Genomic DNA, 20,330 nt, shown 5'->3' on the forward strand with positions numbered 1-20,330 from the left:
CTAGCACGTGCTTCCCTAGCCCCGTGTCCTTTCTCAGTTTCTCTGCTGTGCCTGCTAACACGTGCTTCCCTAGCCCTGTGTCCTTCCCCAGTTTCTCTGATGTGCATGCTAACACATGCTTCCCTAGCCCCGTGTCCTTCCTCAGTTTCTCTGCTGCGCATGCTAACACTTGCTTCTCGAGCCGTGTCCTTCCTCAGTTGATTTCTCTGCTGTGCATTCTAACACGTGCTTCCCTAGACCCATGTGATTCTTCAGTTTCTCTGCTGTGCATGCTAGCATGTGCTTCCCTAGCCCCGTGTCCTTCCTCAGTTTCTCTGCTGTGCATGCTAGCAAGTGCTTCCCTAGCCTGTGTCCTTCCTCAGTTTCTCTGCTGTGCATTCTAACACGTGCTTCCCTAGCCTGTGTCCTTCCTCAGTTTCTCTACTGTGCATGCTAGCACATGCTTCCCTAGCCCCGTGTCCATCCTCAGCTTCTCTGATGTGCATGCTAGGACGTGCTTCCCTAGCTCGTGTCCTTCCTCAGTTTCTCTGCTGTGCATGCTAACACGTGCTTCCGTTGGCCCGTGTCCTTCCTCAGTTTGTCTGATGTGCATGCTAACACGTGCTTCCCTAGCCCCATGCCCTTCTTCAGTTTCTCTGCTGTGCATGCTAACACGTGCTTCCCTAGCCCCGTGTCCTTCCTCAGTTTCTCTGCTGTGCATGCTAGCACGTGCTTCCCTAGCCCATGTCCTTCCTCAGTTTCTCTGCTGTGCATGCTAGCACATGCTTCCCTAGCCCCGTGTCCATCCTCATCTTCTCTGATGTGCATGCTAGGACGTGCTTCCCTAGCTCGTGTCCTTCCTCAGTTTCTCTGCTGTGCATGCTAACACGTGCTTCCGTTGGCCCGTGTCCTTCCTCAGTTTGTCTGCTGTGCATTCTAACACATGCTTCCCTAGCTCCTTGTCCTTCTTGTTTCTCTGCTGTGCATGCTAACACGTGCTTCCCTAGCTCTGTGTCCTTCATCCGTTTCTGTATTGTGCAAGCTGACTCGTGCGTGTTCCAGAAGGAGCCCGCGCACCCTAAACTCGCTATACAAGGACATACCATAACGTTGAACCTCAGGAGACATGTAAACTGTTTCTGTAGGAAGAATTGCCCTCATTTGGTAGAACCCAGTGGAAGGTTCAGATGGAATCCGGTAACTGAACATAGCAAATGTGTCCTGCATCTCCACGTTCGCCTCTCGCTTCAGAACATTCCCAGATGGGTCCTGGGGAGAAAAAAAAAACCTCTTGAAACCTGTTCTCCAACCATTTGTGCTTCCTTGTGTTTGTGTTTCCATGCTCCCTAGAGCCAAAGGGGAGGCATACAAATACACATGCATTTCATATATTTAGAGAGATAGCTTTATGTCAATGCCTCCCCTTGAAAGTGAAGTCGAGGCATACAAAAGCTATGGAATGCCATATTTGTATGCGTAGGTGTCATTTTATGCCTCTCCTGGTAAGGATATACTTTTGTGTCCAGTTAAAGTAGCCATATTTTTGTGCCTCATCTTGAAAGTGATGGGGCGGCATTAAATATCCTAAATATTCGAGGACATAATAGAGTCACTCCCAGAAGATCTGGGGAAATTGCATTGGAGACAGTTGAAAATGCACCTTCATTATACTCTAAGAGTGTAGGTGGAATGATAGGTATCCTGCTATAAAATATTTAGGGATTTTTTTCTATGCTTTCCCTCTGCTTAGGAGAGTAAGCACAGAAATATGACTGCTTTAGGATATTTCAATGCCGCCCTTCATTTTCAAGAAAAGAGTGAAGCATTGGAACGAATACTTTTACCCTCCCACACCCAATATTTAAGGGGAAGCATACAAATAAATATGTTGCGCCCCGCTATGCAGTTTTGTCATCAATTATGTCATATCAAATGTTGCAGCGATAATATCAATGATCTCATGGAACATGTCATGAGTGATATGTGGGGTAATTAGCAGTACATGGTGATTGTGCAAGATATAGTTACATTAGGGCATAAGATAAAGTTAGTTGAGATATCAATAACTGGTGAATTCCAGTGGTTTTGTTAGTTTGAAACAGTATATTTTAACAGAAATTTTCACCTAACTATAATATTACTTTAACCTTTGTTATTTTCAGTCATTTTTGAAGGTTTTATTTTTTTATGTAGAGTAAGAAATAATTACAATTCTTAACTATAACTTTCATTTAACCTTTGTTTTTTTCAGTGCCTTTCTAGCGTTTTGTATTACCATAAGTAAAGCAATTAACCCCCCCCCCGTGGATGGCTGAAGACCATCGTGGGGATGGCTACAGGGCTTGGGCTGTGGCAAGGCCCTGCGTCCAACTCTACGTGGGCAGCCAACCCACTGCCACACACGGCCTTTGGTTGTGTGTGGCATGGGTTTGGCCACAGGGCACATCGAACCCTACCCCGGGCAGCCCCCTAGGAAGCCAACCACCGACATCACATGAACTTTGGCGAACCCATCAAGGGTGCAGGCAGGAGCCGGTAATTATTATTATTTTTTTTATATTGTGAGGCACATGCCCCCTGGAGCCTTTAGAGCCCTGGGGGCTGCATCCTCTGGGTGGTTTTATTTAATTGAAGAGCTCGTGCACAATCCACCCCTGAGCCTCTATGGGCCCTGAAGAGCTCATCACCAGGGCCTGTTTTGTATTTTGGGGGAATGTATGGGCCCTGGGGACCCCATCCACAGGCCCTAATTTCTGTTTAAATTGGGAGGGGGCATGTAGAACCCGTCCGCGACCCAAAACTGGCCCCATCTGCTGGGGCCTTAAGTGGGTGCCCCAGTGCCCACCTGGGGAACCCATACCAAACTCTGTGGGAGGCTGCAGCAGGGCTCCCGTAGCCCTATTGGCTTCCAAACATCCTGGGTGCAGAGGGAGCCGGCTTTGATCCTGCCCAGAGGGAGCAGCTGTTTTTGCTTGCTCCCTTCGGGCACAAGCAATTTGAGTATCTCTGCTTGCGCTCTTGCGAGCAGGAAAACAAAAGTCTGCACCCACCCACAGGGCATTTTTAGAGCTTCACCCCCTGTTTGGGAGAAGACATGCCTTTCCTGCCTGCGCTCCTGTCCCTTACCCTTTAATTTATGTTCGGCCCTAGAGGATGAAGTCTCCGGGGCCTTGACAGGCTCAGAGAGGGTGGGTGCACGCCCTCCTCCAGTTTATATTGATGTCGGCCCAGGAGATGGGGTCCCTAGGGCTTTGCAGAGGCTTAGGGGCGACCATGCCCCCGATCCTAAATTCTGTAAAGCGCAGCCATCCCCAAGCCATGGTCCACACCAGGGTAGTTTTATTTTAGTTGCATGAGAGCCCACACTTTCTTTTTTTTACACTGATTTTCAGATCCTCTGCGAATTTGTGGTCAAATATATTTTTTTTTTAAAACACGTGGCGTTTGGCCCCGAGGATAGCATTGCAACCCATTTTTCTTTTGCCCACCATGACACCTCAGATTAGATCCAGTCATATGCAAATCCGTCTTGACCCTGCTTCAATAGGAAGAGTTCAGCCCGAACTGCCATGACAGGCCCTCTCTGAACCAGAAGACAAGCAACCCAAACTGGTTTTGCTTTAATTGAGGCTCTTCAGTCGGGTGTAGCTTGGACCCAGTGGCGCAGTAAGAAGGGGGCTTACAAGGGCAAAACTAGCCCTCGTTTGCTTGTCTTTCAGTTTGGTGAGGACCTTGCCTGGCAGTTCGGGCTGAGCTGTTCCCAGGAGGAGGAGGGTCAAGGCTGATTTGCACATGGCAGGGTCCAAACTGAGGTGGGATGGTGAGCAAAAGAACGATGGTTTGGGATGCTACCCGAGCGACAGCTACTGCTACTACTTAGACAAATAGCAAGCATTCTCCCACCACCTTTTGTGTGATCGATGTTCCACCCTAAGTGCCAAGGATATGCCCAGGCAAGTGCCCCTTGCTCACTGTGCTACTAAAACCAAGTTATGCCTGGCTGAAGAGCCCTTATCACGGTGAAACCAGACCTGGGTTGCTTGTGTTTACAATTTGGTGAGGACCTGGCCTGGGAGTTCGGGCTGGGTGGGACTGCTACCATGAGGAGCAGGGTCAAGGCTCATTTGCACATGTGTAGGTCCAAACAGAGGTGGCAAGGTGAGCAAAAGAACGAAGGGTTGTGATGCTACCCCGAACGATTGCCCGTGGTTAGACAAATTGTATGCTGTCCTTGCATCACCTTTTATGTTTTTGATGATTTTTGTATTCATCCTGTGACACAACCACAAAAAAACACACAAGCTAAGCAATATATGCTAGATAAATTAAAAGAATACAAATAGAAAAAAGAAGCCACGCTGTTCTCTGGATACTGCCAGCTTTAGCTTACAATAACAGTAGCAAAACAAGCATTTGCAACGCAATAGGTCTCGCATTTGCGAGATTTTGAGCTATTGGCATTGTAAATGACAATGCCTTTCATTTATATATTTAAAAAATCCTGCAATAATAAAAGGCATTGTCATTTACAACACCAATAGATCAAAGTTTTGAAAATGCAATGAAAAGGTATTTTGCAATGTGGCAAAATAATTACCAGGTGAGGTGCAGAGGGAGGGGGAGAAAGGAAGAACTCGGTGCAAGGGGCTAATACTTAAGTTTGTAGGAGGGAGCGAGAAGACGAGAGCAAGAAATACAGGAAGAAAAACAAAAAGAAAGAGAGAGGGCGATAAAGGGAGAGGTGGACAAGAGAGCGCCAGTGGCTCATGGAGACAAGCGAAAGAAAGAGAGCGACGGCAGAAGAAAAAGAGATAACAGGAGGCAGTGAGGAGGGACAGTGAGGGAGCAAAGAGACAGTAGAGGCAGAAATAAACGGGATAAAGTGAGAGAATTCTCACAGAACTAATTGACTGACGCTGTTTCCAAAATGCACACAAATCCCACATAAACGATGCTGAACAGAGCACGGGCCCTCAGCAGAACAAATCACGTTGGGAAGAAATCTAGTGCAAAAGGGGTTGTGACCACGCCAACAGCCTTGATACTGGAGATCTACAAAGGAAATAACGAGAATGCACTTTTTAATGAGTGCTTCACTCGGGGGCGAAGCTAGCATCGGTGTAGCAGTTGCAGTGGCACCGGGGTCAAGAATGCTGATAGGCCCATCGAACCATGGTAAGTGCTGAAGTTTACTACCCCAGCAGCAATCAAAGCTGCCAGTCCTCTTCTAGTGCTATAAATAGCCTACATTACTGTTAGCCAATTTAATTTTATACATTTTCCCAACCTCTGAAAGATGCGACCAAGAGGCTGCATTGTGATCTTGAGGTTGCTGCAGATGTCAACAGCGAGCATTGAACTCACCGAGCAAGCCTGCTGGTTTTGTTGGGCAAATTATTTATCTTGATCAATATTTAGTAAACCCTCGGGATTTATGGCGGGCCCACCCGCTGTGCATTCATTTGAAATCCTCACAGGGACAGGGAAGGGCTAATTGACTGACGCTGTTTCCAAAAATGCACACAAATCCCACATAAACAATGCTGAACAGAGCACAGGCCCTCAGCAGAACAAATCACGCTGGGAAGAAATCTAGTGCAAAGGGGTTGTGACCATGCCAACAGCGTTGATACTGGAGATCTACGAAGTAAATGCAATGACTCCATTATTGGTTTCAGAACTCGAGAGCAATGCAGGACGCTTAGACAAGGAGGCCTAGAAATGGCGGGCAGTGTGGTGAGTAAACGGGAGCCAAACAAGGCTGTGGAAGCTGCAACGCAGACTTGGAGCACCTGGCTAAGATATAGTGTCACGCCATGATCAGAAAAGCCTTCAGCCCCCCGCTGACGTTGGCTGTTTTCAGGCTGTTTTCCGGTAGGCCCCAGGTGCCCACACCAGAGCTTCCACGCGTGACGGCTGCACCTTGGACACCCCAACGCTGCCTGTAGCACCCGCAACAACCCCACAAGGGCGACTCGCGGCAGTGGTAGCCCGAGCCCCATCGTGCAGCTGCATTGTGGGAAGTGAGGCCCTGGGGGATTAGAGGCACCAGCTCTGTGCAGCCAGGTGGCAGCCGGCCGCCGGCCAGTGCTGTGCCAAATGCAGCTTTGCACTGCCAAGGAGGCGCCCGGCTAGATCCGGCACCCGGGGACTGTCTGCAGCCCCACTAGGGGTGTGAGGGAGGCCGGATCTGACCAGGGACAGTTGATCGCGCTCTGCGAAGCCCTGCACTGCTAAGGAGGCGCCCGGCTGGATTAGCCCCCTGGGGACTGTCTGCAGTCCCTCTGGGGGTGTGAGGGAGGCTGAATCACAGGAAGTTTGGAGGCTCAACAAAATGTCCGAGAAGTTCACAATCTTGCGCGGGGTGCCCCCGAATTAACCAAGGGCATGACCTCGTGCACCCCTGGTGTGACTGGACTGTGCCTGGTCGCACTGAAACTTTGAACACTCACGTTTAACAGGCTGCTGCTGCAAACATGTCAACCGACTGTGTATCAGGGAAAGATACATTACTAGGAAACCCGGTGACATCACAACGCCCGCTAAGAAGGGCTCCGGTACATCGATGTGTGTTGCACTCGGCGGCTATGAAAGGTGGATATGCGCATGACAAGAGAGCGATCATCCAGCCAAAAAGCGGACAAACACAGTAGTTAGGCACTGCTGCTTCTAGACTAAACGGAAGTGAGTATTGCATCAACATCGCCACAACAGCCAATTAAAAAACAGCTAACATAGAGCAATGACAAAGTTAAACTAATGGCAAGCAGCTACAGAAATGACCTGGCAATAGGCGGAGTTTCACCCAACATACTGATTACTTGATGCCTCGTAGAGACAGCGCATGCGCTGCCTATGCGAGACATAAAAGGGGCTCTGGGTGTTAGTAGTCCAGAGGTATTCCAACTAGTCTATTATTGTTTTAAAGTTCCAGCATAGCTGCAACATTTGGAACCACAGGGTTAGACATTTTGGAATGATAATACAGTGATTTCCTATAGGCAACAAAATTCCATAATTTATATCCTGGGATTAGAATACGTGGCCTCCTGGGATGCGGAGCACTGCATATGAAATTAGCAGCAAGCAAATGACCCATTAGCGCCATCTGGAGAGCTCTATTATCCTCCTGAGAAATATTAAAATAAAAAAAATAAAAAAAAGAGGAGTACAAAAAGAAATTAAAGGGGACCCATAAAAGGAGAAACTTGAAAACTAGAGGACTGGTCAATCAGCCTTGACACTTAGCACAGTCATTGTCAGAGATGTGGACTGAACCATTACCCCATGCAGATCACTGTGATGGTTGGCAGCAGGTGTCTATGACACTCAGGCAGACCGATGGAAGAAAAGGGCGACACCAAGGCCCTTTATGTATCCATCTGGACACATATGGGTGAATGTATTATTTAATCATTTGTATTTCTACTCCATGGCAGACGGCTAGGAACAGATTTTCAGCACAATTATTACAGTACAAATTATCTCCCACTAGAGTTTGTTAAAAGCGTTAACCAACCCCAAATTCCTTCGGTACAAAGGTGATCTATGACATTTAATGTAACAAAATATCTATCTGTATGCTTTTTACACAGAGAAAGAACAATCCACCCTTACATCCACTCTTAAATGACTTTAACGTATGCTTTCACCATCAGCATGTCAGGGTTATTGCGTTTCATATAACATTTTAAATAGCTCCCTCCAGGAACTCAATCTGTACAATCACACGAGAAGCTGCTAGGTGGCGCTGGTGCACCAATAACGGCTACCAGAACATACGATGCCAAGTGGACCCAGCGTCTCAGTCTCTCTCTCTCTCTCTCTCTCTCTCTCTCTCCAATTATAATTTAAGGGCTGGATTTAACTCACCAACACTTCAAACGCTGTAACCTGAAAAAGAGAAAAAGGTACATTTTGTGATTAATGGTCAGCGGAGGACAGACTCGTTGCCTTTTCTCAGACCACATTAGCTGGCTGGCTCCAGAATGAACCACCCACTGCCGAAAGAGGGTCCTTGTCTGTGACGTCTGCACCAACATAGTGGGAAATAGCGTGGGGAGTCATTAGTGATGTCATCACACTGAGAATGCGACTCACCAATCCCTGTTGAATTATGCCCTTCTTCCACCTGATAGCTCCATGGCGACATCATTACCACTAGGTCATTTGTCCCATTCATTACGTCATGAGGGTACTCTCTCCCCGGACAGAAAGAAAGACGGGACAATAATACAAAAGGAAGCCCCACCCTACCACCTATGCGCTTCATAACCAGCAGCTTACCCAGAATCCTTCTCTGGTTTCACTTTGTCCAGGACGTGGGTTTAGGGCAAGGATTCTTCGAGGGAGGGCGTGGCTTGTCTGCGGGTCTTTTCTTCCATTCTTCGCGGGATTTCTGTAGGAGTTGTACCTTATAGCGGTAGACTCCTTACAGGGAGATTTGATCCCGAGAGGATGATGCAGTGGCATACCATTAGGATGGAGGCTGAGCTGCAAAGGGCTGTCTCGGGCACTTATCCAGGAAAATCTTCGCACAGATCTGCAAAAGGATGGATCTTTTTGCACCATAGAGCAATGCAAACCATCACAGATTCTGCTCCAGGTTTCAGGAGAAGGGAGCTTGGGGGAGAGATGCTCTGCTGATGCAGTGGCCTTGACAACTTCTTTATACTTTCACTCCTTTTTCTCTGATTCCAAGGATGATGGCAACAATTCACATGGAGGGGCCTAGAGTGATTGTGGTAGTTCCCTACTGGCTGAGACACTCGGTTCCTGATCCTCAAGGGAATGTCTCGATGTCCTCCATGGTTCCTTCTGTCAGGCCCTCTTTCAGTTTGGAGGTTGAGGGATCAACCATATCAAGTAAGGGACCTCCTATTCTTGTGGAAACAATTCTGAATTTCAGGGGGCATTTGACCTTGAAGGCTTGTTCTAGATACAGACCTGCTTTTCACAATTAGTTTATTTTATTTTTATTTTGAGAGTTTTATAGAGCGCGAACAAGATCCTTGCGGATATCAGAGTGCTTTACATTAAACAACTGTTAGTTATACAAACAAATATATGCAGGTGATTAGTGTATTGTGCATGATCTTTCTGGTTCCTCTCCTCATTTTTCAGCAATCTTGCAATTCCTGGTGGACAGTTTTCATCTTCATCTTTCCATTTCCACTCTTAAGACTCACTGGTTCGCTATTAAGACATTTTGGCAGAGTTTTCAGAAGCGAAAAGGAAAGGAGTCGATGGTCGCTAAGGTCTTGAAGAGCTTTTCTATCTCCAGACATATGTCAAAATCTACGTCCATGCCTGAGATCTTGCTTCGGTGCTTAAAACCTTGCAATCGCCCCCTTTTGACAGACCATCTGTTTGCGACACTTGGACAAATGGTTTAGATGTAAAAAAAGCAACCAAGTCTGCTCTCATCAGGTGGTTAAAATCTCACTTCTTCAGATTTATCAGGATTCCTCTGATGCTGGTGTTGCTCAGGGGAGGTCTATGGGGGGCATGGCCCCCTCTCTGGCAGAGTTTCAAGTAGTTTCCATTACAGAAGTCTACTGGGTGGTTACCTGGTCTTTGGATTCTACTTTCATCAAGCGTTACAGACTGAATAATGTCATTGATGGGAACACACACTTTGGTGTGGGGGTTCTAAAGTCAGCAATGGGGTAATCAGGGCTGCTCTGTTATATTTAATTTAAGAGTATGTATTAATAGGTTTGGGTGTGCAGTTTTATCCTTTGGTCTACTTCATTGTCAAAGGCATGTGAATTGGGATGAGGACAAGTGACGCAGAGGTAATTCCCCGATTACTGTCAGTCCTACTCTTCACAGTCATTAGAAAGTCCAAACCTTTGACAATTGCTTGGATATAACAGGAGGATTCTGAGTAAATTACCAATTATATGGCATCCAGGTGGGTGGGTGGCACTTACTTTTGAATGTGTGTTTCGTTCTGTGCTGGGAGGGAGTACCCTCATTCGCATAATGACTGTGAGAAGGACGAGTAGGACTAAGAGTAATGAAGATTAACGGAAAGTAATCGGGGCATTGTATGTTCTCCCAAGATTACCCATGACTCCTTGCTAGATTGTCCCCACATAACATTACATCTTTATCTGCCTCTCCCACTGCTTCCTCAATCTGGCTGAACGTTATTCCATGCTTCCCGCCTCATCCTTGGGTTTAACTAATCCCCTAGCCTTTATCGCCAAGTCACCCAAAAAACCAAACACCCCTTATTCCTCCCCATACATCATACCAAATAGTAGCGGCTCCTGGAGGGAGTGCTGCGGGCGGTGAGGCGGGGTGGGGGAGGGGTAGAGTGGGGGGTAGTAAACTCCGGCATACGGCCGAACGGAGGTAAGTACATAAATAAATAAAACGAATTTCATTGCGTGCGCTGAAATGCCAAATGGCGATGCAGCGCGCGCAATGGAATTCGTTTTAATTATTTATTTACATTACTCCGTTCGGCCGTGAGCCGGAGTTTACTACCCACACCCTGCCCCTCCCCCGCCCCGCAGCACTCCCTCCAGGAGCCGCTACTGATTCCAACGCTGATGCAAATTTGCTGCATATTTTGATGCAGTAATTATGCACTCTGCAATGAATACAAATAGCACACCTCAGGTGTGAGATAATTTAATATTAAGGTCTCGTCACTCACCTTTTGGGGTTCCGGACGTAAGTTGCCGTTTAAGCAGGTTACTCGACATCGCACTGTGGATTGAACAAAAAGAGATTAATAAGGACTAGCATCAGATGTTTTACTGCTCTTTGAGTGAGGTCCCAGGAGATGATTCTGGTAAGGCTATTCTTCACACACCCCTCCAGGGCGCATTGACCAGACCTTTACCGGGGCTTTAAGTAGGATGAAAAAGATGGGTGTCTGCAAAGAGGGAGTGGCCAGAGAAGCGTGCCAACCAATCGTTTCCAAGAGGTGTGGGCTATGTAATAAAGGGTGTGGCTTAAATGTAAACTATAGTTCTGTGCTTCACACAGTATGCTACTGAACATTATTTGGGTGCCTGAATTTTCTGTTGTTGCATCCTGACGTATAAGACAACAATGGACAAGCACTTAAAACAAGCCAATCGGAAGGCCTGTGGCAAAGCTTCCCAGCAGCATGAAATGAATGAGAAACAACCATGATTTTGTTCTGAACGATTAAATCACAACATGTTTCAATTCTTAGTGTAAAAGGCCGTGAAGTAAGGGCTGTTTGATGGGTAGTGGTCTGACATTCTCCATCTGTATAGCTCACACTACTCTTTCCTGTTTGGTATGTCTTTTCACTCTCTTCTGCACTTACTCGCTTCCAATTCCTCCACTTGGTCACTCCCCCCACCCACACACACAATCCACCCACTCACCTGCATTTTCTTTGTCATTGGTGCTGTCCATATTTCTACAACTAGAAACCTCTTTCACACACTTTCCCACAGTTACAATTGGTGCATATGTGTCCATCACACTTTTTGCTCTGCAGAGAAGCCAAGGATAGGATGGGAACATAGTCTGACCACCTTTATTACCTACTGTCAGGCACTGTGAGAAACTCACATTACCTTCAGCCTCAGCTTGAGAGCACTCAGTTGTGCCTGTCATAAACACCCATCCACCAACTGAAGTCACTCGGAGGCCTGGACTAGACTCATTCACAGTCTGCACTATACAAAAGCTATAGGTTGCTTGAAACAAATGGCAGGAACACGACATTTGAAAAAAGCAAAGAATCTCAGGCAATGCAAGATGGAATAAGACTTGAAATATAACAGGGACTTCATTGCTGACATGGATTATTTTAAGAGTGTATACAGTCACTGTTGACAAATCGAGCAGCGTTCTTGCCTGTAAAGTTAAGGACATGAACACAAGGCCTGACATAGACCCATTTTTAAGGTCAGCTTTTAATTACTTTTAGGTCTGAGAGCTGGCAGCAACTTCCCCACTTTAAGCCCTGACCATTACACTACCTTCTCTTTTATGCAGGAGATAGTCCAGAGAAAATAAGCCCCCTCCAGTGCCGGCTTGCAGTTCCTAGAGAAGGTGAGGGAGAACAGACCCACCTCCTACCCCAGGGGGAGGGAGAGGGGCATAGACCAATGTCTTGCAACACATCCTTGCCAATTCGTGCAGTCAGCGTCCGCTGTTATTTTTCATGAGATTTTACCCCACATTTTTCACCTCAACTAATGTGGCATTCTTAGCGACAGGAAGGTTGCCCACCTGGTCAAACCTGTCCAGGTGCCTAGTCCTACCACAGTATTCTGAATGAGCGGGTGAGCATATGAGTGGGTGGTTGGTTTATAATCCAACAAAGATCATGCGATTCTGGGCAAATCACTTCATCTTCCTGTGACTTAAACAATTATTCAGACATTGTCTAATGTAATCTGCTGTACCTGTAATAACTAATGCCCATGAGCCAAGCTCAAACTATATAAACTGCAAAAAATAAAAATCAACCATCAAGAATTGGAACTGCAGGTGCCTTTAAGAGGACAAATGTGCGACCTCCGATCCATTGAAAACAGCAGTATCAGTAGATCACCGAGGCTGCCATGCGAATCCACCAGACCACACGGCCACCCCAATCAGCGCATCTGGTCTCTCCTTACTTGTCTCCCCAGGCTTGTAGATTTGTTTCTCCATCTGCCCAACACAAAAAGGTTTCACGCCGTTGACCACCACGTTCCTTTGATTGCTGTGATTTCCAGAGATGACATTCAAGGTGGCGAGAGTAGGAAAGTCCACACTTGGGATCTGTAGAAACACAGAATGGGACATTAAAACACATAAGGAAACGTCAGTCTTTAGCTTCCCCTGCAGCATCACTTCAGACATGTCCAGTGCCACCCAAGCCTTCCATCACAGATCTAGAACACCTTTCCTCTCCTTTCTCCCTCTCCACTGGGGAGTAGAAGAGGAGCAGGATTCTGATACTACTCAATATCAGATTCAAAGGAGGGATATCTTGGATGAAAATCAGGGCCAGCCTTCCAATTCCTTCAGGGTGAACCAATGGGTTCTGTAGGAGGAGAAGCACCAATGCGCCTCAGAAAAGAAGTATGCCTTTAGTTTTCTTTGAAGAGAAATGTTTTCCCCGAGAATACTAGATATTTCGTAGCTCTATTGAAAACACATGTGCCCAGTAGATTGGGTGACCAGAATTTTAAAGCCAAAAACCGGGACATTTCCCAAAAATAGGACTACAATTTTACTTCAACCCAGCGCAAAAGAGTGACAGTGCTCCTGAGCAGAGAATTACAGAAGAAGCAGTAAGAACATACATAAAATAACATTTTTAAAGCCAGTACCATGCCTGCTAATTAAATTGCTTTCTTATAGCAGCTGCTGACTATCCCTGGTATGCAAAACATAAAAACGCACCTCGCACCATTTTCAGCCGACCCTCTCTAAAAAGCGTAATTTCCTGAAATCTGCCGGGACAGCTGGTGAAAAACCGTGACACTCCGGGCAAATCCGGGACGCCTGATCACCCTACCAATAAAGGGCTCGGGTGCGCTATTGGAGTTAGAGGGGCAGCAGTGTTTAATTTGAGCGGGTGGTTTCTGGTGCTCTGTACTTGGCACTAATTGTCAACACACATGCTTGACACAGTCTGCCACAAGGCGGCGCTGTCGGGTAAATTTAGTGATGATCACAACAACAGTCAATTATTAATTCAATATACATTAAAAAGGACTATTACCTGCCACCCAAGCCATTTTTATAGCTTTGGGGTACTGGAATAGTCCGAACTGTAATACTTGTAGGAGTGTGATGGTTAGTAGTTGTGTTTTTACTATTATTGGCGGCGTGGCAGGGGCAACGTGTGATGTATGCTGCAGTGGCCTCCTTTACACATTAAGCACTGGGCAGAACCACCTGTTTGCTAGAGTGCCGTAAGTCATAGCCTCTGCCAACCTGATGGAGCGCTGCCTGCCCTATTTAGAGATCAGTGACAGCCCACTGGAGTTTGGTTGCAAAAAATAAAATAACGTTCCCCACAGCGCGGAAGTATCTTTTTTTAATATGCTGTATGGTACTGCCAGGTTTTCCTGGTGGTGATGGACAGCAAATTTAAATCCATCAGACTGTCTGCTCTACATAGAGAGGTCTGATGTCCTTGCTGTGACAGCCCTACTCCAGCAGCCGACTGGAGTAAGCTTTCAGATGGCTAATCCAGCAGAGGCACAACACTGGAAGGATGAGGGTTTGACTCTCAATAGACCGAGCAAACTGAGGGTTTGACAGACAGGGTACTCTGCCGGATTGGTGGCAGAGTACCCAGTCCGCCAAACTCCAAAGTGGGCTCAGAGTCTCCAGGATTCTGTAGGATGCAGCAGATAAGGACAGAGAATGGCCTTATTACCCTTTGTCATTTGTCAATGGACCAGTATGATTTGCCGAGTCACATAGATGGCCGAGAAGGTGAAACCATAGGGAATCTGTGGATAAAGGCATAAGGTATGCTAAGCTTTGTGATAAGCTATGCCAGTGACATCCACTGATGTGAGATACAGGTCAGCAGCTCCCTAGGCATCCACTGGGGTGGGATACAGGTCAGCAGCTCCCTAGGCATCCACTGGGGTGAGATACAGGTCAGCAGCTCCCTAGGCATCCACTGGGGTGAGATACAGGTCAGCAGCTCCCTAGGCATCCACTGGGGTGAGATACAGGTCAGCAACTCCCTAGGCATCCACTGGGGTGAGATACAGGTCAGCAGCTCCCTAGGCATCCACTGGGGTGAGATACAGGTCAGCAGCTTCCTAGTGCTAAAGTCAAGGACCAGAAGAGTCTGGGGATGAGCTCCAGTGGTAGATTGGTGAAGGCCCTTACACCTTGCACATTACTGCCGGTTAATCCTTCCAGGTCTAGACACTCATTTCTCTCCAAGCTGCACCTAGGGTGAGTGCCTTGGCGTAACCCAACCTTTCTGCAAGAAGAGGAGCTAAGATTAGGAACAGGTTCACTATAAAGCTGAAACATGGAAGGGAGATAATCAGGAACAGAGGTTCTCAGGATCTTGGGCCGAAGCAAGGTGCTCGCATTAGAAAGTGACAGCCCCGTACACTTGTGCGCTTGGAGCTTAAAGTGGGTGTTCAGCCCATCCTGACACAGAAGGAGCATGGATTCCATGCTTTTAGCAGCCAAGAGGAAGAAGACATCAGGTCATGTCTTTATTACACCTGAGAATGTGCAGAAGATATAGGGTTATCCATCCTGAAGTGCTACAGAGGAACCAAAAAGAGCGACAGGAGTTGACTCAGCATCAAGAAGGCAAATGTCTCCAGGTCAAGCTCGCCTTTAACAAACCCATGCAGTCAAGGAGTTCCCTTCAAATAAAACAAGGCAATCAAAGTACTATATTACAAGGGTCTGTAAAAGGAAAGCATGGGAGTCTCTGTGGCATGCGGGTGTGTGCATTTTCACAACAGTAGTTTGAATGAACAAAGAGCAAAGAAGCAGACATGGTCCAAGGGTGAAATGTCTTCTCAATGGTGACAGGGCACAGTCACTAGTTGTCTTTTCCCTTATTCAAGGATCAGGAGCTTAATGGGTTTTGTCGAGGTTTAGCCATTATTAGGACGCACGACCCATGTGTGTGTGCAGCCATGATTGCCTCTGCAAATCTTCTAATCAGGAGTGGCGTAACAGAAACTGACCACACCAGGAGGACCGCCTGCAGCATCCATATTGATGGAGAGGGAAAAGGCGGGCTGCTTGGAGGCCGCAGGCCTAAGTGTGTTATTTGTGTAACAGGACAATACCAGTGATTTAGGGCAGGCTATGCATGTGTTGCACGCATGGAGGGAAGTTAGTGGCCAAGGCTGGATTGGCAATTTAGGGCACAGGAAAAACTCCTAATTGGCTGAGGACTAGTAAAGCTGCTTGTAGAGGTAGGTTATAAGAACAATAATAAAGCCACTTGTAAAGGGCATGGCTACTTCTAACAAAGTGTCCCAGCGCCAGGATGCTAGTTACAGCTACCAGACTTCCACATAAAAAGGCTCTAACTGGATCTAAACAATCAGGTTTTTAATTTTTCCCTAAAGTTCGCCTCGGAGGGTGCAAGCCGGAGTTCTAACGGTAGAGAGTTCCAGATTTTAGGGGTCAGATAAATGAAAGCATGACCACCAATTCTAGCTTTTTCAAATCTTGGAACAATGGCCAGTTTGGCAGCGACCTTGGTCTTGACTGGACACTGCCTTGTACAATAATAGAGAGCCTTGGAAGTGATTCTCTGTTTCTCCAGGAAGCCAGTGGCTCTTCTTTAGTTCAATGCTAACAGGCGCTCGCGTTTGGGTGACCCCAAGGAAGAATCATTGCAGTAGTCCAAACGGAAAATAACCAGAGCCTGGATTATTGTATTCTGTGCAGACTCCGGGAGAAGAAGGAGAACTTTTTTCAAGGATCCCAACATCCCAAAGCACTTTCTTGCAAGGACAGTGATTTGAGTATCGGAAGAGAGGGTCTCATCTAACCAGATGCCCAGTATCTCCACCTTGGGTTTGGGAGATGGTAGAGGGACAACATTAATTGGTGACCAGGCATTGAACAGACGTTGAGGTGCTTACCTAATACCAGACCTCAGTTTTTCCAGTATTCAATTTTAGACATGTATGGTCCATCCACGAAGCAACGTCTGATAGACAGGCGCGTAGTGAGGATGCTGCCTGTTCACTGCTGAGACATGGTGATGACAAGTTGAGTGTCCTCAGCATATGAAGTGATGGGAAAACTATGCTGCTGAATGACCTGGGCCAGAGGGCTGACAAAAAGATTATAATGCGTCGGACTCAGAGATGATCGTTGGGGCACTCCTTGCTGCAATGAGCGAATCGATGAACAAAATGGCTTTAGTGTCACCTGGAAAGTGCGTTCCTGCAAAAAGGAGATCAGCTACAGCAGCGCATTGCTGTCACTGGCCCAAAACCGCTTAATTAAAATGCTGTGGGATGCAGTGTCAAATGCGGCTCTGATGTCGAGCATAAGAATAGCCGCTGTATTACCCCCATACTTAATCTATCTGCTGTGTAGATTCAAAGGCAAGCAACAGGACAGACTGTGCTACAGTATGGACGGAAGCCTGATTGCGTACCTTGCACGCTCATGTTCTCTTCCAAATAACTATTTTTAAAAATATTTAATTTTTGCATGAAGAAAAAATATGAGAACCCTCCCTCAACTTTCGAGCACATGCAGGTTAATTCTACATTCATGTTCACATGCTTGTCAGTGGGTAGACAGAGGGATCATGAGAAATCCAGTGTGGCAAGCAGCCCTCTGGAAAGCACACACTTTCCTTGCAGACATAAATATAATTTGCCCCTCAAATCCTCTTTGAGATGGCTAAGGTGACTGCACACACGTGATGCAATGTGTGTGAACACGTGTTGCTGGGCTGCTGTAAGCTCCCTTTTCACCACTGCCAGAGGGACAGGGACTTGATCAAGTTTGGATCAATAAACAAAGCAGCAGCACTCCTAAAGGTTTTAACTAGTCAAACATGGCGACCAGCTTGTATGGCGAGAGAATCAAGATGTGTGAGTCGCGCAGCCATTGTGCCATGCTGTATGGTGCGGTGGGAAAAGCAACGTGTGAATGACAGTTGAACACACCAATGGATGAAGACTGCCGCAGATAACATGGCGGACAGCGTGTGACGCGGGAGAATGGGGATTGCCGCTGCCCGCGTCCCAAGCAGTGGGACATCAGCAGGGCAGCATGTTAGTGGCCGCCCGTCGGAGCCTTCCCCCTTGCTGCCTCGCGCGCGAGGCTACGCCCACTAAGGTATGACCCCCCTATAGTTGTGAGCTGGAGGCGGGCCATTGGGGGTGGGGGGCGCGGCTTGCCCCCCTACTTAGGAGGCCCTCTCGCCCAGTTCCTCCTCTGTTTCCTGCGCGCCGCTGAACTTTGCTACTACACAGCTTGTGTGGTTGGGTTCCCCGGGCATGAAATGGAGTGAAGCTCGCGGCACAATTGAGCAGCGCCTGGCAGTTGTAGGGGTCCAGCCCTCTGTTATCATCTTGCACCTAGGGGGTAATGACCTGGTTGCCAGGGGGAGGAGGGCTCTGCTACTGTCAATGCAAACCGACTTACAGGCCATTAGCCAAGCCGTGGGGTCATGCGAGGTCTGGTGGTCTGAAATCGTCCCCCGTAGGGTTTGGAGAGGGGCTAGGTCCCCGGCGGCGGTAGAGCGGTCCCGTAGGAGGCTTAATAGGTCCATGCAGAAATTCATGGAGCGCAGGGGCATGGGCTTCATTAGACATGCTTTGATCCAAGAGAAGGTTGAGGGGTATTATGAGGCTGACGGGGTGCACCTGTCCAGGGTAGGGATGGACATGTTCCTGCTTGACGTACAAGAGGCACTGGCTAGCAAGGGACATCAGTAACACTTGTTAGGAGAGGGGGGCTCTGGCAGCGACGGTAGCCTCCCCAGAGCTGTGGCGGAGTTACAGGGCGATCTGGATGCAGACGGGTACAGTAAGGGTACCCCTGCGACAGGCGGTACAGTAAGGGTACCCCTGTCCGGCACAGTAAGGGTGCCCGAGCCAAGGTCCAGGAGCCGAAGGGGGTTCTGGGAAGACCGCGACAGCGCCCCGTTAGTCCTTCAGGCGGTTGGGGGGCCTGACCAACCGGGGGTGTGCCACAACACGCTCTGCCCCTGTCGGAAGGGGCGGGAGTAGGAGACAGATCACGTGACCCAGTGGATGATCTATAAATAATTATGTGCCACACTGCCGGGCATCGACCCACCGTGTGTGCGGGCTCACCAGGCGGGCGGAGCAGCAAGGGGCTGCCTGCCCTGGATCGCCCGTAAGATAACCCAATTTTATTATCATACTGTGTTGTATGAAATAAACCTGCAGCAGTTCTTCACCCACAAATAAAGTGTCAGTGTAATCTTTGGGTGACGTCTGTGTATGCGTGTTGACTGAAGCGGATGACGGTGTGGTCACTAGTGAGTCATGCAGTCTCCGGCCTCTCAAACTACCCCCTCCTGTTCCTCAGACACTTACTGGCATGTCTTTGCATTGCCTGAATTCTCCAGCCGGCAAGGTCTCGTCAAAGAAGGTTACATTGCCGAGGAGAGAGTTGGGGATCTGTAAGACGACCTTCATATCCGTGGGCTCCGTGGTGCCAATCACCTCCAGGCACACTTTCCCAGTTTGGTTTGACTTATGTACAGGTGCAGTAGAAAGCAGATATTGCCTGAGATAAAAAAAAAAGAAAAAAATAGTTATTTACTCAGAGCACAGGATACACCTGAGAAGCCGCAATTGTGGAATGGAGAGCAGTGACGGTAAACTCCCTTCCTAAACGTGTGTTTTACCCCCAAACACAAATGTGGAAGCAACATTAACCAATCAGTCGCAATACAACACGATGGGGGAAATAAACATTGTAATACCCGACATCACCCCTAAATGCCCGACTTCAGGTAAAGAACCATTGGGAATGCCATTACGTATACTTTTTATAGAACAATACAGGTGTTTCTTAGCAAGCAGGTGTTCTTGCAACAGGTGAAAAACCCTCTTTAGCTTTAATGCACATCACAAATATAATTTGTATTAGCTAAAAATCAATATTATTGATTTTGAATTACTCGAACATGAAGAAATAGTAAAAAGGCACAAGGGTGACTGAAAAGAATAAAACTGATAATGAATGGAAAGAATGGGGAGAGGAGTTGGCCTAACGGCTAGCCTGGGGAACTGGGTTCGAGTCTTGGCAATGACGCTGAACATCCTGTGATTCTGGGCAAATCACTTAATCTCCCCGTCCCTAACTAAAAATGAATGTGTGTCCTCGTGTAATGTAACTGGTGCTACGTAAGGCGCTCTGATACCTGATTGGATTCGGGTCAAGTTCGCGCTATATAAAACTCTGCAAAAAAACATACATTGGCAAAGTACAATATAGGTGCACAGCCCCGGCATTAAGTTGCACTTTTTTTAATGTGCATGTGATGAGTTATAAATGCATTCTTTACATCGCAAGAGAGGCTGAAATGGGTGACCCATTGGGCCATGCTGTGTAGTGTGGTGGGTGAAAGCAAAAAGTGAATGGCAGATGAACACACCAGTGAATGAAAAGAAGTGCTCCAAGCCCCCGTCTCTGTACCCACAAACTTTATTTTTTTATAATTGTTTTTGTTACACATACATGAAATCGTAGTATTACATTTTGCTGGCTGACTACCCATCTCAATAAACAATCCCAACCCTTGTCAGGGTGACCCACGTAAGTCACTAAACAAACCTGAGTACAGAACCCCGGTAGATATGACACAGAGCAGACAAGCTTAAGCTATGGCAGTGTGTAAAGTATTTATG

General features: G+C 47.4%; 1 protein-coding gene across 4 annotated transcripts in view; it reads right to left on the reverse strand.

Moving 5' to 3' along the window:
• LOC146812898 (ovostatin-like) overlaps window positions 1–20,330 on the reverse strand; it is a 388,701-nt gene that overhangs the window by 334,643 nt on the left and 33,728 nt on the right. For all 4 annotated transcript variants that reach the window (XM_085619969.1, XM_085619967.1, XM_085619968.1 and 1 more), the window contains exons 2-6: window positions 19,011–19,203; window positions 12,603–12,747; window positions 10,649–10,701; window positions 7,852–7,872; window positions 1,083–1,248 (exon numbers count right to left, since the gene is read on the reverse strand). In XM_085619969.1, coding sequence (XP_085476095.1) covers window positions 1,083–1,248; window positions 7,852–7,872; window positions 10,649–10,701; window positions 12,603–12,747; window positions 19,011–19,203 — 578 coding nt within the window. The remainder of the gene's footprint in view (window positions 1–1,082; window positions 1,249–7,851; window positions 7,873–10,648; window positions 10,702–12,602; window positions 12,748–19,010; window positions 19,204–20,330) is intronic.

The sequence above is a fragment of the Triturus cristatus genome, chromosome 7 (assembly GCF_964204655.1).
Source record: "Triturus cristatus chromosome 7, aTriCri1.1, whole genome shotgun sequence".
Lineage (NCBI taxonomy): Eukaryota > Metazoa > Chordata > Amphibia > Caudata > Salamandridae > Triturus > Triturus cristatus.